The sequence below is a fragment of the Taudactylus pleione genome, unplaced genomic scaffold (genome assembly GCF_031769625.1).
Source record: "Taudactylus pleione unplaced genomic scaffold, aTauple2 ptg000276l, whole genome shotgun sequence".
Taxonomy (NCBI): Eukaryota; Metazoa; Chordata; class Amphibia; order Anura; family Myobatrachidae; genus Taudactylus; species Taudactylus pleione.
The window spans coordinates 11,115,542-11,142,663 of NW_028284678.1; the positions used below are offsets into that span (position 1 = coordinate 11,115,542).

General features: G+C 47.2%; 1 protein-coding gene across 2 annotated transcripts in view; it reads right to left on the reverse strand.

The window, feature by feature from the left end:
• The window catches only part of LTN1 (listerin E3 ubiquitin protein ligase 1), a 125,647-nt gene that overhangs the window by 41,726 nt on the left and 56,799 nt on the right, over positions 1-27,122 (reverse strand). Inside the window, exons 14-22 of one of the 2 annotated variants that reach the window (XM_088481642.1) lie at positions 26,316-26,469; positions 25,106-25,256; positions 24,782-24,980; positions 18,763-18,925; positions 18,479-18,583; positions 17,473-17,615; positions 16,587-16,722; positions 14,404-14,554; positions 3,206-3,419 (exon numbers count right to left, since the gene is read on the reverse strand). In XM_088481642.1, coding sequence (XP_088337768.1) covers positions 3,206-3,419; positions 14,404-14,554; positions 16,587-16,722; positions 17,473-17,615; positions 18,479-18,583; positions 18,763-18,925; positions 24,782-24,980; positions 25,106-25,256; positions 26,316-26,469 — 1,416 coding nt within the window. Of the gene's footprint in view, positions 1-3,205; positions 3,420-14,403; positions 14,558-16,586; positions 16,723-17,472; positions 17,616-18,478; positions 18,584-18,762; positions 18,926-24,781; positions 24,981-25,105; positions 25,257-26,315; positions 26,470-27,122 lie in introns of both variants that reach the window. The other variant, XM_088481641.1, reaches the window with a different exon arrangement.

Sequence of the window (27,122 nt, forward strand, 5' to 3'; positions counted from 1 at the left end):
TTGATCTGCCTCCTGAGAGTAGAGGAAGTAAAACATCCAATTTCCGACCAAAAAGATATTCTCCCTTCACAGGGAAGTGACAACAGCTTGTTCTTGGACCACGAGACTGAAATCCAGGGACGTAAATCACAATGCACACCTGAGTGCCACAGAGAGAACACCGCAATTCCAGATGTCTGAATAATAATTGCAGTAGAAAAAAAATGGATCGCCGGGTGGAAACGCACGCAAATTAAGGGAGAACATACAAACACCACACAGATAGGCACCTGATTGGAAATTGAGCTCATGACCCCAACTCAGTGAGTCAGCAATGTTAACCACTGTGACACCATGCTGCCAATGTAATCCTTTTAAGAACTTTATTAACAGGATATTGTGGGTCCTTCTTTGACATTCAAAACAGTGCTTCCCGCAATGACGGTTTCTTCTAGACTCATCAATCTCAGTTACTTTATAGATCGCTCTATAAAAGCCACAATGAAATTGGACTCCTCCGAGGCTGAAAATGAGCCTTCATCAGACAATTCAGATGTTACGCACCTCATTCACATTCTTCTCAATGCTGACTAATGACCGTGACCTTTCAGGTTCTAACTGAAGCAAATCTTCCTTCATAACAAAAGAACCAGTAAATCCTATCTTCATCCATTTACTAAGTGGAGCCATATTAGGAAGAGGATGCTGCTGGCCAATACAATAACAGTTAGTACAAATCCTCTCTGCCAAACCTTCAGGCATCTTCTGGTCACAAGCAGCACAACTCACAGTATTATATTTGTCTATTCAGCTGGGTGACAGATGAAGTCTTCTTCTTAGCATCGGACTACAATGAATTGAATTATGTGTAACAGTAGCATAAGAAAGGAATACAATGAGACACATAACCAGAGGCTTTAGCCTGTGTCTGGTTGGGACCATTGTACTGCATTGTGCATAAAATAGAAATCCAGATTTGCGGTGTTGCTCTGTATATACAGACCCTGTCTCTCCAGCCCTAAAAGGTGCAAAGCAGTGAATGCAGATTAGCACCGGAGGATGTAGTTCCAAGTGAAATCATGTGACCAAACAAGGCCGGTCCCACCACATTCCCCAAGTTAGTACTCCCCCGCAGGTACACACACTGGAGAGTCAGGCAGTGAGCATGTAAATACCCCTCCTCACCGTGGCCCACGCCGCCGGTAAGCTCCAGGGGCAGAATTCAATTCTCTCCAGCCCCTATCGCGCCCAACAGAGCTATTCTATTCTTGCTCCTGTCGGGCGCGATCAGCTGCCAAGCGCTACATTTCAGCTCGCATTGTATATGCGGTCATGTAGGAGGAAGAGGACGCCGGATTGGCTTAGTAGCCCTCTTGCTGTTGTGTAAGACATCTGAAAGATCCTTTGACCCTCATTTCATTATAATTTTGGCTCTAGACGTATCGTTACAGTGGTGTCTATGGCAATAGTTTTATGTCACTGCACCCAGAAAATCAGAATGGCGGCATTCACTTATCACTTAAGAAATGAAATGCAAATATACAATTAAGATTTTTTTTTTTCTATTATTATATCCTAGGTCTAAAGGTTATGATACATAAATTGTAAGAAAACAAAAACATTAAAAATAATATCTGACTGCAGCCTGTCATGTGACTTGGAAGTACTGATGAGTGTGTACTGATGAGTGTACTGATGAGTGTGTACTGATGAGTGTGTACTGATGAGTGTATTGAATGACAGCAATCGCTCACACTGGCAAGCCCACAAGGTGTACGGCTTTCACAGTGTTCAACAACTGGGCCAAATTAAATATGTGTGGTATATTTACTAAAGTGCTGGTCTTTAGAAGTGCAGATGTTGCCCATAGCAACCAATTAGATTCTACGTCTCATTTATCTAGCACCTTCTAGAAGATAATAGCTAGAATCTGACTGGTTGCTATGGGCAACATCTCCACTTCTGAAAACCCGCACTTTAGTAAATATACCCCGTAGTGTTGAGTACGCACTAGGGGGAATTATAGAAAAGTTCACTAAAATTCAAGCTCTGCTGTAATGGATCTCAGTGCTGAATGTTTATTGGTGACGTCACCATCTAATGTTTGACAACAAAGTCATAAAAACTACAGATGTGTCCTCATACACCTATCCATTTTGCGCCATATGGTTTATTTAGAAGTTCCGCCATGAGCAGCGATTCCCGTACTATAAGTACTTTTCCTGAATTTTGCATCTTATTCACATCATAACCACAAACAGTCACAGATTAAGCATAAGGATGCGCGGTGCGGATCACTCATATCGGACCTCCGTCTTTTTCCTTTTTACCCTACTTTGGCTACTGCGCGTGTGCGAAAAGTCCAGGAATATCTTACTGCGCACGCTCAAACCTAAGTGTCCGATGGCGTCTGCAATTGCGTTCGGCATCACTAACACTTGAGAAGGGGTTCACGATCCCTTGGTGTTTCAGGGTGGAGACTGGGTGACCTAAAGTGATCGCCAAAAGGGGGCGTGTCAGGGGCGTACTACGGGCGTGTCAGGGGCGTACTACGGGCGTGTCAGGGGCGTACTACGGGCGTGTCAGGGGCGTACTATGGGAGTGTCACGGGCGTGTCCCCAATAGCAAAACCAATGCTTCAGAGGCCATGTTTTGATCGATGTGTGGAGAGTAGCTAGAGTAGCTACCGCCAATGTCTAAGGTGCGACCAATGTCACGCCAATGTTGGAGTGTTTACAATCTCCTTCGCAAACGCACAGACCGCGCAGCCTGAAAGTTGGCGTCTCGGCGCTCGTACACATCATCTCAATATTGAGCACAAAGAGAAAGCGTAGATTAGAATTTGCATATTCCAGTAACTGCTACTGACAGAGCGGGGCTGCATTACCAGCCATCCCTGTATCATGCCCCAAGTCACAAGCGTTACATGTAATGCTACCGTCCGCATTCAGGGTACCCAGACTTTTATTGCATTAGTGATGCGAATAAAACACATTTTTTGGTGAAAAAGTCTCTGGCAGAAAACTTGGCGTCGCTAAGCCGCAAAGTCCGTGGCGTGCCTAAACGGGGCTATTTGGCGCGATCTGAGGATAGGTGTATGCGATACATCTGTACATAGCAAACTGATGTGCATTTGGGACAGTCACTACAGTGTTCTTATGTGTACTGCATTATGTAAGGTTACATTTTCCCATCACACTATAACAACAGTCATCATGTGGGTTACCTGCTATTTTTACCAGCATCAGTAACAGTAAACTGTGGACCCCTTCAGAAAAGAATTCGTTCCACTCGGAGATGAGGTTCGCGGGAAGCTTGGCAGAAGTGCCGGCGGTGACAGCTTGAAAATAACCAGATAGATCCGATGCCAGGTGGCAACTGACGCAGGCAAAGAGCCGGACGAGTGGAGTATGGTAGAGCGCGGAGCTCTCACACGCAGTCTGAGAATGTGAACACGGCAGAATAATATTTGATCAGAGCAGGGAGAAGCTTTATCACAGCAACATATTTCCAGCTTATCTATAATTGAACTAACCTGCAACACATTACACTTCAATAAATAAATCAAAAACAGGCCTTATAATGACCTACCAGAGCAATAAAGAACTGTGAATGCCGATTTATCTTTTTTATTGATCAACACGCCTCTCCATGCACTTCTACACGCATAGGCATTAAGGTTTGCAAAGAAAAAACACGTGTAGGTAAAATACTTTCCAAGGAGAGCAGTCAAAGTGCAATTAAGACATTGCTACACTATTTATAGCTCAACACTGCCCTCTGCAGGAGTTTTGCATCAACTGCAGGAGTTTAGACACGGGCAGGAAAATACACTCCCCACTAGGCATCACACAAATCATTTCCTAGTAATAGTCATAACATAGCATAAATCACAACAAATGCGCCTATCTAGGAATGAGCGTGCCTGATTCAATGCAACATTTCAAACTGCTATTTAGGAGAATTCAAAGAGAGGCCTCATAGTCTAGACTTTTGCATTAAACAGCTGCTCTAACCTAACGCCTTATCAATCATAAACAGTTTTTGTATATTCTAAATATCTGGCATGAAAATATGCTTTACATTTCGCTATGTGCCATACACGTGAACTTTCTCGTGTTCTAACGAAAGTCGGGTTGTTTGCGGAAAGTGACGCAGGGGGGATTCTAACAGCTGATCAATCAATGATCACTATACGGTGGCCTGCACAGAGGCAGTGTAAGCGCGTAGCAGAGGAAACTAAAAAGGTTCCACTGGTATTTAATGACGTATCTTCTTCACATGTAATGTAATGCCGTCCATAAGAATACCATCAGAAGTTAAAGATTAGTTGCAAACTAGAACATTTTGCATGTGTGTGTGTATACTGAAATTCAAGCACCAGAACAAACCTATATAATGATTGCGGTAACCTATTATTTATCCCAGCTATTAAATCGTAGGCCACAAGTTTTATAGGGGTGATTAAGTACTGGACGGAATTGCAAAGCTGCATGCAAGCAAACATGCAAATGCAGCAGGAGGTGTATGACACCCCTCTCCTGGGTACGACAAACCTCTGCCGTGTAGGACACAACCCTCTGCTGGGTACAACACCCCTCTTCTGCATTTGTGATCCCAGCACTGCGACCAAGATTGCAGGCTGGGATAACCACCGCTTACTCAGACTGGCCGGCTTACGAGGCCAGGAAAGTGCGTCCGTGGATGCAGCCACTCGCCTTGCCACTCCCGGAAAATGGGTCGGACAAGCCACCGCTTCTGGAAACGCCAGCAGTACCCTCCCCCCTCACCGCCCCTGCACATTTGTAGAACGGGTGCTGAGCACACTCAGATTCCCGGTAATTGGGAATCTGCGTTCAGCATTGCAGCCCCTAAGAGCATTTGGTGCCTGTGGAAAGCAAAAGTATTTAGTGAGGGATAACCAGAATTCATAATCATGGAGTCAAAACTGGGTCCCTTACTGTTCCCCTACTGCGCACCATATGAGATATATCCCCCCTCCCGCTCAGCCCCCTCTGTCTGTCCTCAATTATTGTCATACGCTGTAGGCATCCCAGCCTAACCTGGACTATTGGTTTGTGCATAGCCACGAGGGTAATGTCACTCCTGTTTCTTGGCACTTTTGCTCTATTCCAATGAGTTTTATCTGTCTGTATTTTGGGAGCATTTACACATTATTCCTTTTAATAAAATTGCCAAGCATTTTATTGGTATGGGACCCCCACATGTTAGTTGCCCTGGGGCCCCCGCAAATCTTAATCTGGCCCTGGTGGGGAACATCAATTTCAACACCACCATATTAAATACTGTGTATGAGAAATCCAAAGGACAGGAAGAACTCTCATTATGGCTCCCAGCTTTTATACAGGGATCAGCAGTCAGTCTGGCACCTGTGAGGGCAAATCATACTCTGCCAGAAAATCAACCGGATGTTACTTGGCGCTTATGGGTAAGGCGCAGCAGGTGCTTATGGGTAAGGCGCAGCAGGACATACTTGGTGCTTATGGGGAAGACGCAGCAGGTGCTTATGGGCAAGGCGCAGCAGGAAATACTTGGTGCTTATGGGTAAGGCGCAGCAGGTGCTTATGGGTAAGGCGCAGCAGGACATACTTGGTGCTTATGGGTAAGGCGCAGCAGGACATACTTGGTGCTTATGGGTAAGGCGCAGCAGGTGCTTATGGGTAAGGCGCAGCAGGGCATACTTGGTGCTTATGGGTAAGGCGCAGCAGGTGCTTATGGGTAAGGCGCAGCAGGACATACTTGGGGCTTATGGGTAAGGCGCAGCAGGACATACTTGGTGTTTATGGATAAGGCGCAGCAGGACATACTTGGGGCTTATGGGTAAGGCGCAGCAGGACATACTTGGGGCTTATGGGTAAGGCGCAGCAGGACATACTTGGGGCTTATGGGTAAGGCGCAGCAGGACATACTTGGGGCTTATGGGTAAGGCGCAGCAGGACATACTTGGGGCTTATGGGTAAGGCGCAGCAGGACATACTTGGGGCTTATGGGTAAGGCACAGCAGGACATACTTGGGGCTTATGGGTAAGGCGCAGCAGGACATACTTGGTGCTTATGGATAAGGCGCAGCAGGACATACTAGGGGCTTATGGGTAAGGCGCAGCAGGACATACTTGGTGCTTATGGGTAAGGCGCAGCAGGACATACTTGGTGCTTATGGGTAAGGCGCAGCAGGACATACTTGGTGCTTATGGGTAAGGCGCAGCAGGACATACTTGGTGCTTATGGGTAAGGCGCAGCAGGACATACTTGGTGCTTATGGGTAAGGCGCAGCAGGACATACTTGGTGCTTATGGGTAAGGCGCAGCAGGACATACTTGGTGCTTATGGGTAAGGCGCAGCAGGACATACTTGGTGCTTATGGGTAAGGCGCAGCAGGACATACTTGGTGCTTATGGGTAAGGCGCAGCAGGACATACTTGGTGCTTATGGGTAAGGCGCAGCAGGACATACTTGGTGCTTATGGGTAAGGCGCAGCAGGACATACTTGGTGCTTATGGATAAGGCGCAGCAGGACATACTTGGGGCTTATGGGTAAGGCGCAGGACATACTTGGTGCTTATGGGTAAGGCGCAGCAGGTGCTTATGGGCAAGGCGCAGCAGGAAATACTTGGTGCTTATGGGTAAGGCGCAGCAGGTGCTTATGGGTAAGGCGCAGTAGGACATACTTGGTGCTTATGGGTAAGGCGCAGCAGGAAATACTTGGTGCTTATGGGTAAGGCGCAGCAGGTGCTTATGGGTAAGGCGCAGCAGGACAAACTTGGGGCTTATGGGTAAGGCGCAGCAGGACATACTTGGGGCTTAAGGGTAAGGCGCAGCAGGACATACTTGGGGCTTATGGGTAAGGCGCAGCAGGACATACTTGGGGCTTATGGGTAAGGCGCAGCAGGACATACTTGGGGCTTAAGGGTAAGGCGCAGCAGGACATATTTGGGGCTTATGGGTAAGGCGCAGCAGGACATACTTGGGGCTTATGGGTAAGGCGCAGCAAGACATACTTGGGGCTTATGGGTAAGGCGCAGCAGGACATACTTGGGGCTTATGGGTAAGGCACAGCAGGACATACTTGGGGCTTATGGATAAGGCGCAGCAGGACATACTTGGTGCTTATGGGTAAGGCGCAGCAGGACATACTTGGTGCTTATGGGTAAGGCGCAGGAGGACATACTTGGTGCTTATGGGTAAGGCGCAGCAGGACATACTTGGTGCTTATGGGTAAGGTGCAGCAGGACATACTTGGTGCTTATGGGTAAGGCGCAGCAGGACATACTTGGTGCTTATGGGTAAGGCGCAGGAGGACATACTTGGTGCTTATGGGTAAGGCACAGCAGGACATACTTGGTGCTTATGGATAAGGCGCAGCAGGACATACTTGGGGCTTATGGGTAAGGCGCAGCAGGACATACTTGGTGCTTATGGGTAAGGCGCAGCAGGTGCTTATGGGCAAGGCGCAGCAGGAAATACTTGGTGCTTATGGGTAAGGCGCAGCAGGTGCTTATGGGTAAGGCGCAGTAGGACATACTTGGTGCTTATGGGTAAGGCGCAGCAGGAAATACTTGGTGCTTATGGGTAAGGCGCAGCAGGACATACTTGGTGCTTATGGGTAAGGCGCAGCAGGACATACTTGGTGCTTATGGGTAAGGCGCAGCAGGACATACTTGGTGCTTATGGGTAAGGCGCAGCAGGACATACTTGGTGCTTATGGGTAAGGCGCAGCAGGACATACTTGGTGCTTATGGATAAGGCGCAGCAGGACATACTTGGTGCTTATGGATAAGGCGCAGCAGGACATACTTAGTGTTTATGGATAAGGCGCAGCAAGACATACTTGGGGCTTATGGGTAAGGCGCAGCAGGACATACTTGGGGCTTATGGGTAAGGCGCAGCAGGACATACTTGGTGCTTATGGGTAAGGCGCAGCAGGACATACTTGGTGCTTATGGGTAAGGCACAGCAGGACATACTTGGTGCTTATGGATAAGGCGCAGCAGGACATACTTAGTGTTTATGGATAAGGCGCAGCAAGACATACTTGGGGCTTATGGGTAAGGCGCAGCAGGACATACTTGGTGCTTATGGGTAAGGCGCAGCAGGTGCTTATGGGCAAGGCGCAGCAGGAAATACTTGGTGCTTATGGGTAAGGCGCAGCAGGTGCTTATGGGTAAGGCGCAGTAGGACATACTTGGTGCTTATGGGTAAGGCGCAGCAGGAAATACTTGGTGCTTATGGGTAAGGCGCAGCAGGTGCTTATGGGTAAGGCGCAGCAGGACATACTTGGGGCTTATGGGTAAGGCGCAGCAGGACATACTTGGGGCTTATGGGTAAGGTGCAGCAGGACATACTTGGGGCTTATGGGTAAGGCACAGCAGGACATACTTGGGGCTTATGGGTAAGGCGCAGCAGGACATACTTGGTGCTTATGGATAAGGCGCAGCAGGACATACTTGGGGCTTATGGGTAAGGCGCAGCAGGACATACTTGGTGCTTATGGATAAGGCGCAGCAGGACATACTTGGTGCTTATGGGTAAGGCGCAGCAGGACATACTTGGTGCTTATGGGTAAGGCGCAGCAGGACATACTTGGTGCTTATGGGTAAGGCGCAGCAGGACATACTTGATGCTTATGGGTAAGGCGCAGCAGGACATACTTGGTGCTTATGGGTAAGGCACAGCAGGACATACTTGGTGCTTATGGGTAAGGCACAGCAGGACATACTTGGTGCTTATGGATAAGGCGCAGCAGGACATACTTGGGGCTTATGGGTAAGGCGCAGCAGGACATACTTGGTGCTTATGGGTAAGGCGCAGCAGGTGCTTATGGGCAAGGCGCAGCAGGAAATACTTGGTGCTTATGGGTAAGGCGCAGCAGGTGCTTATGGGTAAGGCGCAGTAGGACATACTTGGTGCTTATGGGTAAGGCGCAGCAGGAAATACTTGGTGCTTATGGGTAAGGCGCAGCAGGACATACTTGGTGCTTATGGGTAAGGCGCAGCAGGACATACTTGGTGCTTATGGGTAAGGCGCAGCAGGACATACTTGGTGCTTATGGGTAAGGCGCAGCAGGACATACTTGGTGCTTATGGGTAAGGCGCAGCAGGACATACTTGGTGCTTATGGATAAGGCGCAGCAGGACATACTTAGTGTTTATGGATAAGGCGCAGCAAGACATACTTGGGGCTTATGGGTAAGGCGCAGCAGGACATACTTGGGGCTTATGGGTAAGGCGCAGCAGGACATACTTGGTGCTTATGGGTAAGGCGCAGCAGGACATACTTGGTGCTTATGGGTAAGGCACAGCAGGACATACTTGGTGCTTATGGATAAGGCGCAGCAGGACATACTTAGTGTTTATGGATAAGGCGCAGCAAGACATACTTGGGGCTTATGGGTAAGGCGCAGCAGGACATATTTGGTGCTTATGGGTAAGGCGCAGCAGGTGCTTATGGGCAAGGCGCAGCAGGAAATACTTGGTGCTTATGGGTAAGGCGCAGCAGGTGCTTATGGGTAAGGCGCAGTAGGACATACTTGGTGCTTATGGGTAAGGCGCAGCAGGAAATACTTGGTGCTTATGGGTAAGGCGCAGCAGGTGCTTATGGGTAAGGCGCAGCAGGACATACTTGGGGCTTATGGGTAAGGCGCAGCAGGACATACTTGGGGCTTAAGGGTAAGGCGCAGCAGGACATACTTGGGGCTTATGGGTAAGGCGCAGCAGGACATACTTGGGGCTTATGGGTAAGGCGCAGCAGGACATACTTGGGGCTTATGGGTAAGGCGCAGCAGGACATACTTGGGGCTTATGGGTAAGGCGCAGAAGGACATACTTGGGGCTTATGGGTAAGGCGCAGCAGGACATACTTGGGGCTTATGGGTAAGGCGCAGCAGGACATACTTGGGGCTTATGGGTAAGGCGCAGCAGGACATACTTGGGGCTTATGGGTAAGGCGCAGCAGGACATACTTGGGGCTTATGGGTAAGGCGCAGCAGGACATACTTGGTGCTTATGGATAAGGCGCAGCAGGACATACTTGGTGCTTATGGGTAAGGCGCAGCAGGACATACTTGGTGCTTATGGGTAAGGCGCAGGAGGACATACTTGGTGCTTATGGGTAAGGCGCAGCAGGACATACTTGGTGCTTATGGGTAAGGCGCAGCAGGACATACTTGGTGCTTATGGGTAAGGCGCAGGAGGACATACTTGGTGCTTATGGGTAAGGCGCAGCAGGACATACTTGGTGCTTATGGGTAAGGCGCAGCAGGACATACTTGGTGCTTATGGGTAAGGCGCAGCAGGACATACTTGGTGCTTATGGGTAAGGCGCAGCAGGACATACTTGGTGCTTATGGGTAAGGCGCAGCAGGACATACTTGGTGCTTATGGGTAAGGCGCAGCAGGACATACTTGGTGCTTATGGGTAAGGCGCAGCAGGACATACTTGGTGCTTATGGATAAGGCGCAGCAGGACATACTTAGTGTTTATGGATAAGGCGCAGCAAGACATACTTGGGGCTTATGGGTAAGGCGCAGCAGGACATACTTGGGGCTTATGGGTAAGGCGCAGCAGGACATACTTGGGGCTTATGGGTAAGGCGCAGCAGGACATACTTGGTGCTTATGGGTAAGGCGCAGCAGGACATACTTGGTGCTTATGGGTAAGGCGCAGCAGGACAAACTTGGTGCTTATGGGTAAGGCGCAGCAGGACATACTTGGTGCTTATGGGTAAGGCGCAGCAGGACATACTTGGTGCTTATGGGTAAGGAGCAGCAGGACATACTTGGTGCTTATGGTTAAGGCGCAGCAAGACATACTTGGTGCTTATGGGTAAGGCGCAGCAGGTGCTTATGGGTAAGGCGCAGCAGGACATACTTGGTGCTTATGGATAAGGAGCAGCAGGACATACTTGGTGCTTATGGATTAGGCGCAGCAGGACATACTTGGTGCTTATGGTTAAGGCGCAGCAAGACATACTTTGGGCTTATGGGTAAGGCGCAGCAGGACATACTTGGTGCTTATGGTTAAGGCGCAGCAAGACATACTTGGGGCTTATGGGTAAGGCGCAGCAGGACATACTTGGGGCTTATGGGTAAGGCGCAGCAGGACATACTTGGTGCTTATGGGTAAGGCGCAGCAGGACATACTTGGTGCTTATGGGTAAGGCGCAGCAGGACATACTTGGGGCTTATAGGTAAGGCACAGCAGGACATATTTGGCACTTATGGGTAAGGCGCAACAGGACATACTTGGTGCTTATGGGTAAGGCGCAGCAGGTGCTTATGGGTAAGGCGCAGCAGGACATACTTGGTGCTTATGGGTAAGGCGCAGCAGGTGCTTATGGGTAAGGCGCAGCAGGACATACTTGGTGTTTATGGATAAGGCGCAGCAGGACATACTTGGTGCTTATGGGTAAGGCGCAGCAGGACATACTTGGTGCTTATGGGTAAGGCGCAGCAGGACATACTTGGTGCTTATGGGTAAGGCGCAGCAGGACATACTTGGTGCTTATGGGTAAGGCGCAGCAGGACATACTTGGGGCTTATGGGTAAGGCGCAGCAGGACATACTTGGGGCTTATGGGTAAGGCGCAGCAGGACATACTTGGGGCTTATGGGTAAGGCGCAGCAGGACATACTTGGGGCTTATGGGTAAGGCGCAGCAGGACATACTTGGGGCTTATGGGTAAGGCGCAGCAGGACATACTTGGTGCTTATGGGTAAGGCGCAGCAGGACATACTTGGTGCTTATGGGTAAGGCGCAGCAGGACATACTTGGTGTTTATGGGTAAGGCGCAGCAGGACATACTTGGTGCTTATGGGTAAGGCGCAGCAGGACATACTTGGTGCTTATGGATAAGGCGCAGCAGGACATACTTGGTGCTTATGGTTAAGGCGCAGCAGGACATACTTGGGGCTTATGGGTAAGGCGCAGCAGGACATACTTGGGGCTTATGGGTAAGGCGCAGCAGGACATACTTGGGGCTTATGGGCAAGGCGCAGCAGGACAAACTTGGGGCTTATGGGTAAGGCGCAGCAGGACATACTTGGTGCTTATGGGTAAGGCGCAGCAGGACATACTTGGTGCTTATGGGTAAGGAGCAGCAGGACATACTTGGTGCTTATGGTTAAGGCGCAGGAAGACATACTTGGTGCTTATGGGTAAGGCGCAGCAGGTGCTTATGGGTAAGGCGCAGCAGGACATACTTGGTGCTTATGGATAAGGAGCAGCAGGACATACTTGGTGCTTATGGATTAGGCGCAGCAGGACATACTTGGTGCTTATGGTTAAGGCGCAGCAAGACATACTTGGGGCTTATGGGTAAGGCGCAGCAGGACATACTTGGTGCTTATGGTTAAGGCGCAGCAAGACATACTTGGGGCTTATGGGTAAGGCGCAGCAGGACATACTTGGGGCTTATGGGTAAGGCGCAGCAGGACATACTTGGTGCTTATGGGTAAGGCGCAGCAGGACATACTTGGGGCTTATAGGTAAGGCACAGCAGGACATATTTGGCACTTATGGGTAAGGCGCAACAGGACATACTTGGTGCTTATGGGTAAGGCGCAGCAGGTGCTTATGGGTAAGGCGCAGCAGGACATACTTGGTGCTTATGGGTAAGGCGCAGCAGGTGCTTATGGGTAAGGCGCAGCAGGACATACTTGGTGTTTATGGATAAGGCGCAGCAGGACATACTTGGTGCTTATGGGTAAGGCGCAGCAGGACATACTAGGTGCTTATGGGTAAGGCGCAGCAGGACATACTTGGTGCTTATGGATAAGGCGCAGCAGGACATACTTGGTGCTTATGGGTAAGGCGCAGCAGGACATACTTGGTGCTTATGGGTAAGGCGCAGCAGGACATACTTGGTGCTTATGGGTAAGGCGCAGCAGGACATACTTGGTGCTTATGGGTAAGGCGCAGCAGGACATACTTGGTGCTTATGGGTAAGGCGCAGCAGGACATACTTGGGGCTTATGGGTAAGGCGCAGCAGGACATACTTGGTGCTTATGGGTAAGGCGCAGCAGGACATACTTGGTGCTTATGGGTAAGGCGCAGCAGGACATACTTGGTGCTTATGGGTAAGGCGCAGCAGGACATACTTGGTGCTTATGGGTAAGGCGCAGCAGGTGCTTATGGGTAAGGCGCAGCAGGACATACTTGGTGCTTATGGGTAAGGCGCAGCAGGTGCTTATGGGTAAGGCGCAGCAGGACATACTTGGGGCTTATGGGTAAGGCGCAGCAGGACATACTTGGGGCTTATGGGTAAGGCACAGCAGGACATACTTGGTGCTTATGGGTAAGGCGCAGCAGGACATACTTGGTGTTTATGGATAAGGCGCAGCAGGACATACTTGGTGCTTATGGATAAGGCGCAGCAGGACATACTTGGGGCTTATGGGTAAGGCGCAGCAGGACATACTTGGGGCTTATGGGTAAGGCGCAGCAGGACCTACTTGGGGCTTATGGGTAAGGCGCAGCAGCACCTACTTGGTGCTTATGGGTAAGGCGCAGCAGGACATACTTGATGCTTATGGATAAGGCGCAGCAGGACCTACTTGGTGCTTATGGGTAAGGCGCAGCAGGACATACTTTGGGCTTATGGGTAAGGCGCAGCAGGACATACTTGGGGCTTATGGGTAAGGCGCAGCAGGACATACTTGGTGCTTATGGATAAGGAGCAGCAGGACATACTTGGGGCTTATGGGTAAGGTGCAGCAGGACATACTTGGTGCTTATGGATAAGGCGCAGCAGGACATACTTGGTGCTTATGGGTAAGGTGCAGCAGGAAATACTTGGTGCTTATGGGTAAGGCGCAGCAGGACATACTTGGTGCTTATGGGTAAGGCGCAGCAGGAAATACTTGGTGCTTATGGGTAAGGCGCAGCAGGACATACTTGGTGCTTATGGATAAGGCGCAGCAGGACATACTTGGTGCTTATGGGTAAGGCGCATCAGGACATACTTGGTACTTATGGGTAAGGCGCAGCAGGACATACTTGGTGCTTATGGGTAAGGCGCAGCAGGACATACTTGGTGCTTATGGGTAAGGCGCAGCAGGACATACTTGGTGCTTATGGGTAAGGCGCAGGAGGACATACTTGGGGCTTATGGGTAAGGCGCAGCAGGACATACTTGGGGCTTATGGATAAGGCGCAGCAGGACATACTTAGTGCTTGTGGGTAAGGCGCAGCAATTGCTTATGGGTAAGGCGCAGCAGGACATATTTGGCACTTATGGGTAAGGCACAGCAGGACATACTGGGTGCTTATGGGTAAGGCGCAGCAGGACATACTTGGTGCTTATGGGTAAGGCGCAGCAGGACATACAGTCAGGTCTCTTGATCCACAATGGGGGAGATATTATCCCTACTAGGATAGCGATACTAAACTTTAGCAATGCCAACTTACCTCTATCCACGCCAACATGGAGCACAATATGAAATCCCACTCCCCGTCCCCCAGAGAGGTTAATGCAGAGGATGAGTATCTCAGGAGGAGAGACAAGAATCTGATCATTTCAACATTTAGGCCGATCAGCTGCAGGCTGGCGTCTTGCAAACTGCTGCAGAAACACACAAACATGCTGCTTCATCAAAAAAAAACTCTATTACTTTGAATCATATTAATTGCATGTTGTACATGAGTTTAAATCTTGATTTTGCACTTTGCAAGAACTGCAACTTTAAAAATAAATGAATAAAAAATAAATATATCACAAAGGAATTAGTGAGCCCGACTAGCAGCAAGAGTGTAGAAGAAATGCCAACTGGGGTCGTGAGCACACCGCCTAGGACACAGAAACGTTCCCTACCCGCGATTGTGAACTCCCAAATAATTGTGAACTAACAATAAAAACACAAATAATCTTGCATGGGGGAAAAGAGACCCCACAATGTAGGGATCACCACATGTTTTTTTCCAACAGCCCTTAACAGCCGTACTTACACTTGTTGGCATGAGACAATATCCTGCCTATCCCATATCACCAGTCACAGTGCCTGCTAACAGCGCCACTTTTTACCTCAGCAATAAGGAAATGGGACCGGCTGCATCCTGACAGCAACTGGTCCAGGCCACAAAGTGATTGTGCTATGTGTCCCCCTACACTGTATCTAGGCAGTGACGTGGCCAGGCAATTTAGCATAAGGCAAATCAAATTAGCTATGGTCAATGTAAAGCTGGTGGCAGCCAATCATAAAATATGTGCACAGCCCTGCCCACCACCACAACTGAATGGAACCTAAGGATGGCATGTAAGCAGGGGCGTCACAATTATTTTATGTTGGCAGGGGGGGGGGGGGGGCAGAATTTAGTGCCCCCCCTCCTCGATCTCTCCATGCCCTCTCACTTACCTGTTTGCTGGTCGGTAGCAGCAGGCCGGCACCACAAAAGAAGGAGAGGGCGGGACCATCAGGAATTAGGTTGCAGGAGGCAGGGGCTGCGCACATTATAGCAATAGGCTGCCCAACCCCCGCACTGCACAGAGGAACAAAGGCCACACATTACACCTCCTCCTCCTCTTGTGTAGCCTATTGCTATAATGCACAGTCCCTGACCCTCTCCACAGCCAACGCTCCACTGGTGCTTCACAAGTGTTCAGGCGGGGGGCGAGCCGCCCCCTTGCTCCCCCCTGTTCCGACGCCCATGCATGTAAGCGCAATTTACTTCATTTCATTTTTTTTTCCCTGGATCTCTCAATAAGACCCTTTCGGCATCTGGGTGCCGTAAAAAATGTGCTGAGACTCTAGGGCGCCGTGATTAAAGAAAGTTGGGGAACCCCTGGCATCAGGAACACAGCTATAAATATATCCTGTGATCTCACATAGAACCAGACACTTCACAGAACACTGAACTCAGCTGGGCCTCAGGCATCTTTCACTGTACAATCTGTATCATCTACAGGTACAAGGTGTCCATCTGACCAAGGGCTTCATACACAACAATAACACATAATAAGGAGGTCAGAAGACAGCAGGTAATCCCCACTACTGCTCTAAACAGTCTAATGTGCGAGACTGCACTGGCCTAACTTAGTACAGTAATACCATTCCTATATACCGCTGCCTACGACATAGCATTTTACAGCAACAAGATGGCAGACATGACCTCTCCCACTATGGACATTTCAGTATGACAATTACTCGCTGACGGTGCCAATTTATATTCAGTTGTCAACGTCTGCCTGGTTATTCCAGAGACAGACCGTTCCCGATGTCTGATAAGATACATTCCATACATGTATCGCTCTATGTATACAGTATGTATACCTGACATGTCCATACATTAATTTGTCTACAACAGGGGTGTCAAACTCGTGGCTCTCCAGCTGTTGTGGGACTACACATGCCAGCATGCCCTGCCACAGTTTTACGGTGGCAGTGCATGTTGGGATGTGAAGTTCCACAGCTGGAGGGCTGCGAGTTTGACACCCCTGGTCTACAACCTACTTCTCATCCAAACCAACTGGCAGGATTGTGTGATAACAAGATACTATGCAATATAACAGATCTAGCTAACACCTCTTATACACTGAGCCCGTACAGCTCCCTATGCATTCTATAGGTAAGCAAGTGTATATTATATTTACTCACCTGCTGAACAGAAAGAGATTGTCCTGATTATTCTTCCATTCTGAAATTAATTTTAGTATGGCCGGCAGCACCTCCGCAGAAGGAATGGACTCCGAATCCAGGCATGAGATGATAATAGCCAGATAACCAAATCCACCTGGCACAGAATCGGGGTTGAAAAACAAACCCACCATTAATGCTTATATAAAATGTTACATAATAGTAATAAAATGAAGACTGAGTAAGGTTATAACAAGGTGGCCAATTACGCAGGCGTGATTACGGAGCACCTCTTCGATAGCCGCACACTATCACACCACACGAGGCAATGGGCAAGGAAATGCCGGGGCAATGAGGGGACGGGGGCCATTTTGAATCAAATTTAACATATTTTAGGTAAACTGCCCCAAAGTTATGAAGTATACTGGGTGGCAAATCCCACGTAGCATTCAAATTATACCAAAGAACAGAACAGAACATCCAAAATTCCTTGTGATAAGGAATCAAAGATAGAACACACTTTTCTTTAGCATGTAAGGAGCTAATTGTATAGTTCAGTGGTTCCCAAACCGTGCGCCATGGCACCCTGGGGTGCCTTGGACACTTGCAGGGGTGCCTCAGGTTGGTGGTCCAGCACTAAATCATTATTTATGGTCAATGTAATGGAAATATGTGGACAAACAGAAGCTCAATCCTGTCCAACACCACATAACTGACCCGAAGGATGACAGGTAAGCAGTTTACTTCACTTTATTACTTTACTACATTTTTTTCTGAATTTCTCAATAGCAAATGTTTGGCTTAGGGGTGCCGTGAAAACAATGCTGTTACTCTAGGGCGCCGTGATTCTAAAAAGTTTGGGAACCTCTGGTATAGATGAAAAGTACGCCCTCTGGTGTTCACTCACCATCTGTACAGGACACAGCCGGAGCACAGCAGGTCATGAGTCTGGCCGTACATTGGATTATAAGAGACTCCTTTTCCTCATTACTTAAGAATGGAGACAGGCACTGGACAGTGTGCAGCTTGCCTTGGGTCACAGGAAAATAGCTATATGGAAATAGACATAAACATCTACTGGATTGCATAAAGAAATGTACTGTACACTTATTCAGGATAAAACTGTAATCTGCATCCCAATTTCCTTCCCAGTGCACTCAGCGGTACACGGTACTAATACGCTGCAGATCTGGAAGCTGCGACATGGGCAATGCCAAATAAAACCAACATCCCCGCATTAGCGGGAGAGAAATATACTGCCCATCAGCGTGTGGTGCATGGGATACATCTCCCTATGCAAGAAATACTTTCCCATAGAGGGTGAGGCCATAATACACCAATTGGGATGTAGTAAATAGGCCGACAATTACAATTGTTGACAATTATGTAGTCGACATTGTTAAAATGTCGAGGACAACATGGCAGCATTCGCAGAATGTTGGCACGTGAAATGTTGACATTGCCAGAATGTCGACATTAGGGTTAGGTTGCAGGCGGGAGGGTTATTACCATGTCGACACACCCCACCAATCTTAGTGGTGTCAAAATTAGGCAAACGGATTGTACGGAAATAGCGAAATACGAAGAAAAAAAAAATGATATAGAGTGCCATTGTTTTAGTATTTCCCATGGTTTCCCAACCTTTTCTTGCCCCTTACATCCTGTGCCAAACTGTACTAGAATAGGTACATGGTCTGAAATGCCAGCCTGATTGGGTGGTTGCTATGCTCGCTAGTGCCAGGCTTTGTTAAAACAAATGCCAACACCGAAATGCAAAAGGTCAACTAGGAGGTATTGGAATCCTTTAATAAAGCTTGTGTACCCAGAGCATTGTATCCTAACCACTTGCCCATCACAGATTTTATATATGCACAACTGATGCTATAAAACACAAGGAAGAATGGACGACGGACCTCTCAGTGCTCGCTGTCAGCAGATCCAATTCTTCGCGTCCAGGATTCCTCAAACTAAGAAGTTTGTGAAGAGTCAGGGACCAAAGTGTTCCCATCTCTAGTGACCTGTAAATCGGAGAGATTACATCCCATTCATTTATGCAGAACAAAAGAAAGACGACACAGGAATGAGAATTATTCGTTAATCCAAATTGTGTTCTAATCGCCAGGTTCTTGGGTGAGTTATTAGAAACAAAAAAACCATTCTGAGCAGAAGAGAGGAAAAAGTCTTCCCGATGACTCACCGGCTATACAGCAGCACCGGCAGAGCAGGAAGGTGGTGGCCAAGCTCCTTTACTCTTTCATGGGTAACGTCCATTGTGCGGAGCATATCGCAACACTCCGTAATCATAGCCGGAGGTCTCTCCAGCTCCTCGCACCACTGTAAACTGTAGAGCATTTCTGCAACTGAGAAAATATAGGGGGGGGAATTAGGATGCCTGACAGTTGTAAATCAATCGGTCACCAATGCACATTTCTCCGGACAAGTTAGTTTAAGTAGTTCACAGAAAAAGAGAGGGCCTGATTCAGAGCCGGACGCTATTTGCGGACGGTCGTTCTGAAAAAGGGGCCGGATATTTAAATTAAGCGCTCGCTCTTTGCGGTCTGTTGACGCCTCTATGTCTGAATGAGCGAACGAAACATGCGCTCGCTATTTTGTAAAGACACCCCCTGGCCGCTCGCATCATACGTCATCTCCGCTATTTATTAGATTAATCGAGTACATCGAAAGGCGTATGAACTGCTCGCTATTCTTGTGGTAGCATTTTCCTACCGCAATCATGCGAGCAGTTCTGGCTAAAAGACAACCAAGTGACGTGGTCGATGACGCTGCTTTGTTAATTATGCACACCTTTAAAACGCCCGTTTTGACCGTTTGGCACGCCTGCGTTCGGATCTCCACTCCCCGTTTTCAAGCACCTTCCCGTTACCACCCACAAACGCCTCATCCTGTCACTCAAATTAGCAGGCACTCGCTATTTTTCCAGCACACGATTTCCGACCGTACTGACTGGTTGGCGCATGCGCATTACAACCCATACGCATGCGCAGATGTGCGAACATCGCTCGGAGCGAACGAGCGGCCTTTTACGAGCGGCTCTGAATCAGGCCCAGAGTTCCAAAGAGGTCCAATCCCCAGCAGCCTCATGAGATATCCTGGCTCCTCCCCTTTTCCATTGAAATATCGGAATCATCAATAGTTAGGTTCCGACCTTGGGCCGATTCCCAATCAATGCAGGTAATGCAATATATCTGCCGGATCAATATTTGCTCAGTTTGAGGTGTCCTGTGAATGAAGGTTTCATGTGCACAGGTGCAAATTAATGATATGACAAAGGGGGAGGGGTATGATTTTCCATGACAATGATTGTGTTGTATCGATGAACAAGTGCTGAACCCATACTGACCAAAAGATGCAGATCCCCTGATCGTCCATCCATACAGTGCCTGCTTATTCACCATCTGGTTGTCACGAATGTAATCAATGTTAAGGTTAAAATTGAGACATGACTACAGGAGGCAGCCGTCCAAAACAAGCAGCACCCCAACTCTTAGTCACATTCAAAGTTTTCCAGGTCATTACACCTGGAGAAGAGAGAGCTGAGCATCTACCAAAAAGGCAGGCAAGCGTCTCACAGTTCTAATAGGTGCAGGTTTATACTTATCATTTATCTAGCACCTTCTAGAAGATAATGGCTAGTATCTGATTGGTTGCTATGGGCAACATCTCCACTTCTAAAAACCTGCACTTTAGTAATATACCCCTCTAGTCTCGGGAAGACGATAAAAGGAAAAAATAATATGGACTATACTGTAGTTGTGTTTTAATTCATTCTGCAAATCAGTAGTACAAATAATGAAATAGACACCTTCCATGAGAATTTGTCCAAACAGTTTAAATAAAGTTATCCCCTCATCAAAGGTTTTTTGTTATGTCCTGCTGGCAAAGACCAGTCTACCATCCAATCAGGTTATTTTACCGCTAACTGTTACTATACACAGTTGTATATTTGTCACCGCTTCTTTGGGGTTGAATATTATGTGAACGGACTGTCTGAGATTCCTGTTGTATGTTTGCTACAGACCGAGGATGGTGAGTACAATGCACTTAAAAGAATGATTATTACACTGTAGCAGTGAAAGTAGTAATAGACTGTAGGTCTGACTCAGACGCAGGGGTGTGCGCAGTGTTGACGTCGCATGCAAGCGGCCGATGTTTTCGTTCTGTATATCCTCCGAGCTGCATTGTGCACGGGTCCTGATGCTTAGCGTTGGGAGCCACAGAACATGAGGGCTGATTGAAAAGTAATGAGGCTGCCGTCTGTTTTCCTGTCCCATAGGTAGACGTGGCAACGCTACGCTGGTCATTGTGAAGCTCATACATGGATGTGAGATGTGTCAGAGATGTGTGATTGAATTTTGTGTTAAACTTCGATAAAGGGGAAATTAAACTCATGAAATGTTACGGCAGCATATGGTGGGGAAACAATTAGCCGTGCTGCAGTATTTCGGTGGTGGAAGCACTTTAAAGCGGGTAATACGCGAGTGACTGACAAAGCGTGTTCTGGGAGACCATCCACCGCGGTTACAGATGTCAACATTTCCAAAGCTGTGGCGATGTCGCAAAATGACAGACGGTAGCTTTACGCAAACTTTCGTCTTCTCTTGGCATCTCATTCGAATGGGATCAACAAATTGTGACAAAGGAACTGAAAATGCATCGCGTGTGTGCCAGGTGGGTACCCAGAGATCTCACAGAAGAGCAGATACGATGACAAGTTGAATCGGGCAAGAGCACCGTTCCAATGTCGGAGAGGATACGTGAGTTTGTCTCCGCCCAAAAAATTCCTTGTGATTCCTTCGGCGTGTAAAGTCATGTTTCTGCTGTTCTTTGATGCACACGGTATAATCCTGCAGCGCTGGGTTCCCCGTGGACAGACAATTAATGTTAATGACGACTACTATGCAAACATCCTGAAACCACATGTACGTGGAGCAACGAGGAAGAAAAGACCACATTTGCTGAAGAAACAGCGGTATTTGCTCCAAGACAATACCGACCACATGTTGCTGCTGTTGCATTGGCAGCACTGACTGAAATGAATGGGACTACGCTAGAACATCCTCCACATAGCCCGGACTTAGCGCTCTGTGATTTCTGGGCATTCCCAACCTTGAAAATACAACTGCGCAGAAAGAAGTTCTCAACAGACGATGAAGTGAAAAATGCTACAGCTGCAACACTAACAGTGATGTCACAGAACAGCCTACTGCACGTCTCTGAGTTATTGTTGAAACGCTGCAAAAAAACATATTACATGTGAAGGACGCTACTTTGAAAAATAAAAAAATGTTCAGATCCTGTGGAGTAATCGAATTCTGAATAAAAAAATCAGTCTCATTACTTTTCAATAAGCCCTCGTATTTGGACAGAGAGAGAGACAATTTTGGGCGTTTCTGGGTTGCAACAGAGGGGTGGCTAGCCAGACGCAGTTTGCGGCAGTTGCACGGATGCCGGCGGCCATGTTCAGACGGATACTCTGCGTCTCCATAGGACTGGTGCAACGGATCAGCTCCGCAGCCAGTGGACGGTTCTGTACAAAGTCCGTCAGCATAAAAACGCAGTCACGCTGCTGTAAAAGACTCAGTCGCGGCTGTAATAGCCAGCACCCCTGAATCAGGCCCTGCGACGCAACGATGCCTCTAACCCAAAGTATCACAACGGTTTTCCTTTTTTTGCCAGTCTCAGTGTGAGAGAAAATGTTTGTACCAGGCGACCCATAACACGTACTCAATGTGCCCCATATTTGATTACATTTAATCCAAATTCACGTTTACACGTTTTTATTTTATTTATTTTTTAAATATCCTTTACAATTAGCTTTGGATATATTTTATTCTTCCCTAATAAATGTATTGTTGTGGATTGCAATCATTTTACTTATTTGACAGGAGCACCCCATTGTATCTGAGGCACCTACATAGGTTCTTTATGTATCCCCATGTTCTGTACGCTGAAAGAACACAGAGGCTATTTATATCTTTATGGACGGTTTTAATATACTTAGAGGGGTATTCAATATGAAAGGTTAGCTTCACTGCCGAAGTTAACGTTTCATATCGGAGATTTTTTTCTGCGTTAAGTCTGGTGCGCGCTCCCGCTTATCCCCGTATTCAATATAAAATTAACGAAAACGAAAAAGGGGAACCTCCGAAGTTGGATTTGCATAAAGTTATGAATTTTTCCTTAAAATAATTGTAAGACCCCCCTAAAGTTGTAAAAACATGGGGGATCACTATGGGTACCCCCGTTTTAGCCTTTAATTGAAAGTCGGGGATTTAAATAGCCGCAGCAGGTGCTTTTTTCCCGACATTGAAGAAGTGTTGCAGAAGAGCACTTAGGTTATTTTTTTCGTTTTTTTAAGTGGTCCCATCAAATTTGGGGTACATGAAAATGGGTACTAGCATATTTTGGTGTCCCTAAAGTAAATTTTCAAAAATTCTGCATTTGTGCACCTGCAGCTATAATTCTATTCTAGAAAACACCTGCCGCATACTTGCAGAATAGCCCTGAACCTATTTGCCTATTGTTTAACAATTTTTTCCCATTATTTTTTTTTTGCACCCCAATTTTTAAATTAATTTTTTGGGGTGTCCCTATATTTTTTTTTTACTTTTTTTGACACAGTTCTTTTTTAAATGTCAATCTCAGGGGTGAAGGCTATTTTTTTTAAGCCTGCACCCCTAAACCCCAATTCTGCACTTTTTTTCAACACCTATTCAATGGTGAAAAGTTATCACCGTTTTTTATCAAAGACTTTTCAAAACTGCGATAAGTCTTTGATATTGAATACGGTGTAAAACTAAAACCAGTGATATTAACGCAAAAACGATAAAAAGTGCGATATTAACGCAAAAAACACCCATATTGAATACCCCTCTTAGTGTTCTTCCGAAGGCCTTTTCTCCATATTCCAGCTCATACATCATCTCCCTTGATAGAAGTTACTGAACGGACTAAGGGCCTCATTCAGACCCACTCGCAAGCGGCTGTCCGCTCGCAAGTGGGTCGATGGTGTGCACTGCGCATGCGCATGACGGAGGGAGCTCCGTCATGCGCATGCGCCAGACGCGACGAGCGAAGGACTTTCCTTCGCTCGTTGTGTCTGATCAAAGGGGGCGTGCTGTCGATGTTTATTGACAGCACGCCCCCTTTGGTGGGCGTGCTGGGGGCGTGCCTCCCAGACGGAGGCGTTCCCAAGGAAACGCCTACCGTCAGAAGCCGGCAACACTGACATCACTAGTGATGTCAGTGGGAGTGATTTTGGCTCTGATAGAGCCAAAATCACTCCAGGGCTTGTGGTCGAAAACCCCGACCCCGTGACCCACAGCTATACGAGCGTCCAGGAGGACGCTCCATTTTTATGGAGGACGGCCCTCATTCAGAGCTGCTCAGAGCGTCCGGCTCTGAATGAGGGCCTAAGAGGGAGAGAGGGATTTCACTGCTGAAGAAGGGCTGCTAGATTTCTGTCTCTCTACAGTAAATACTGTAACTATCACTGAGGGTGCATCTCTGCAAGAGGCAGGTTACTGTTATCAACCCATTGGGTGAGAGTTGATGGGCTGGGAAAAAAATGCTGATTGAAAGAAATTGATTTTGACAGCACGGATCTATAGTCCGCAATTACCTTACAAGCAGTGACAATCGGGTAGGTGTACGAAGCCTTGGAGAGAGATAAAGTGGAAAGAGATAAAGTACCAACCAATCAGCTCCTGTCATTTTTCAAACGACCAGCCACTCAGCTCCCAACTGTCATGTTACAGGCTGGGTTTGAAAAATGACAGTTGGGAGCTTATTGCCTGGTGGTTTATCAGTTTAGCTGCAAAGTGACAGTTAGGAGCTGACTGGTTGGTACTTTTATCTCTCTCCACGGCTTAGTGCATCTCCCCCAAGTGAGCAATAGCTAATTGGAAAAGCTTTCTAACTGATGCGTGGGTAGAACAATCCGCAATGTTCCCAGAGCGTTCCAGCTGGCCAATTAATGGACACTAATTGGGTTTAATCTAAACATAAGTTGTTCTGTCCTAGAATCGAGAAGAAGCTTTGGCAGCCCCAGCGTCGACGAAGGTGAATTCCAAACAATCAGAGAAAAAATGAAAAATTAAACTGTTAAAAAAAATATAACAGAAAATGGAAATATTACCAGTGACATAAAAGAAATAAAACATCACTCTCTCTGCATTCCAATAAAATGTGCTTACCAGTAATGTTTATTTTCACTTCAATTTCCTTCTCCTTAATAACCGCGTCGTTCTCCAGCAGCCGGAAAGCCATTTTGCTCAGCAGAGCGGCTGTGCAGAGGTGGTGGGGCAGCCAAGATTTGGGGAATGATTTAGGATCTGTCCCAGATGTTTCCGAGTTCAGGCTTAATCGCCCTTCCAAAAGCGGTCTGCTCAGCCACTGTAACAGAGCGGAGCGGTCACAACAGAATAGCTTTCCGCACCTCGTCTGTCTCCATGAGATATCACTGGACATCTACCTTACCATGATTACATGTACATAGCAGTGAGTAAGAAAACACAGACCTGTCCAGGGAGACACTGGCGCATCCTCTGCCATCCCTCGTCACCCGGCATCATCAGGGCCACGTGCTCGGCCAGGAAATTAGAGGCGGGCGGCCCGGACTCCAGAATCTTGTTGTGCAAGTTATTCACGGCGGCTATTAGTGACTGGAGGCTGAGCAAATAGACGTCCATATAGAGACATTTAGTCCTCAGACATTGCAAGAGCACCATCTATGAACTGTTTAGAAGATAGAGGCACTACTCTAATGGGCATCTAACTATGGCAATATGTCCAACACGGGCATGTCGGTGTCGGAATGCAGACACCAGTCAGAATCCTGGTGGCAGCATCCCGACGGTAAGTAGTGGGGTTAGGCATTAGGGTGAGAGTTAGGCACTAGGGACAGGGTTAGGCACTAGGGAGAGGGTTAGGCACTAGGGGGGGAGGGAACAGTTAGGTTTAGGCTGCGTTGAGGGGGCCGGGGGTGGAGGTTAGGTTTAGGCAGCGGGGAAGGAGGCTTAGGTTTAAGGGTTTGGTTAGGGTACTTACCAACAAGTGTCGGTAACCTATCCCTGCCAGGATGCCGGTGTTGGGTTCCTAACCGCCAGGATCCCGAGCACCGGCATCCTGTACCCAACCCATCCGATACAACAGTTCTAGTCTTCAATCACTTGGGTTTGGGAGCGGTTTGGAATTGCATCCAATAACATATCATTTTACATATAAAAGGGTAAAATCTGTGGTCCTACACGCAATATTAGTCCCAATAGAGCACTAGCCATAGTAACCAGTCACAGGTGAAGCAGAGGTTATTACAGCAGTTGGTGGTGCAGGGTGTAGATAACATGTTAGGGGAGATGTATCAGGCCTTAGACAGAGATACAGTGGAGAAATTGCCCAAAGCAACCAATCAGCTTCTAATGGTCAATTCAAAAACTGGGTTAGATTAAAAAAAATTATAATTATTTGTGTGATTTGCTGCTATGTCAAAAACTATTTATGAATCAGATCCATGATAAAACCCACAGGAACACAAATGTTTTTTAGCTGTTTCATAGAGAATAATATTTTGCATACTCAAATAAAGCAGGTGGGGCCAGATGATAATACCTGTAATCTTATATTCTGGAAGGGAAACCTGTGATTTCAGCATTAACTCTGGATTAATAGCCCTCAGACCAGATGCTGGCTATGGATCACGCCATAACATAATTATGAATAGGATCTTACCTCTGAACACTCAGGTGTGATGCCTGAACCTGATCTTTGACCCACTTGGCAGATCGGTTCAGGAATGTGCTTCCCTGCGGTACAAGGTGAAACTGGAGCACCAGTGAATTCAGACCGGCCATCCATGTGCGTTTCAACTTCAACATCAGGGTTTCTGGCAGGAACACACAGAATTCATAAACTGTCAATTCACGAACTATGGGGTCTATTTACTAAGCAGTGTTAGGAGACAGAGTGAAAAGTGATAAGGTGCCAGCCAATCAGCTCCCAACTGTCATTTTTCAAACACAGCCTGTGAGATGACAGTTAGGAGCTGATTGGCTGGCACCTTATCACTTTTCACTCTGTCTCCTAGCACTGCTTAGTAAATAGACCCCTATATGTTAGTAACAGTGATGTGCGGTGAAGTCAATGGCTGGGGAGGCACACATGTACTGTATAAAAACAATTTTTTTTAAATCAAAATGTCTGGAGCATGACTGGGAGTATGATAGTGGAGGGACTATGACAGGGGAGGCTTTAAGAAAAAAAAAAAAAAATGGCCTCAGATAACCCCAAAATCAATTTTTTCCTTAGTTTAGGCACCCCAAATTTAATTACAGTATTTAATTACAGTATTTTTTTAATTGAAAAATAATTGTTTTTCCATCATTTTTTTTTTTTTTTACCATTTTTCAGTGCCCTCAAAGTACCCCAAAATCTTTTTTATTCCTATTTTTTTTTTTACCATTTTTCATTTAATTAATTTGAGATTGAAACAAAAAAGTTAGCTTTTTATCATTTAAAAAAAAAAACACACAAATCAGC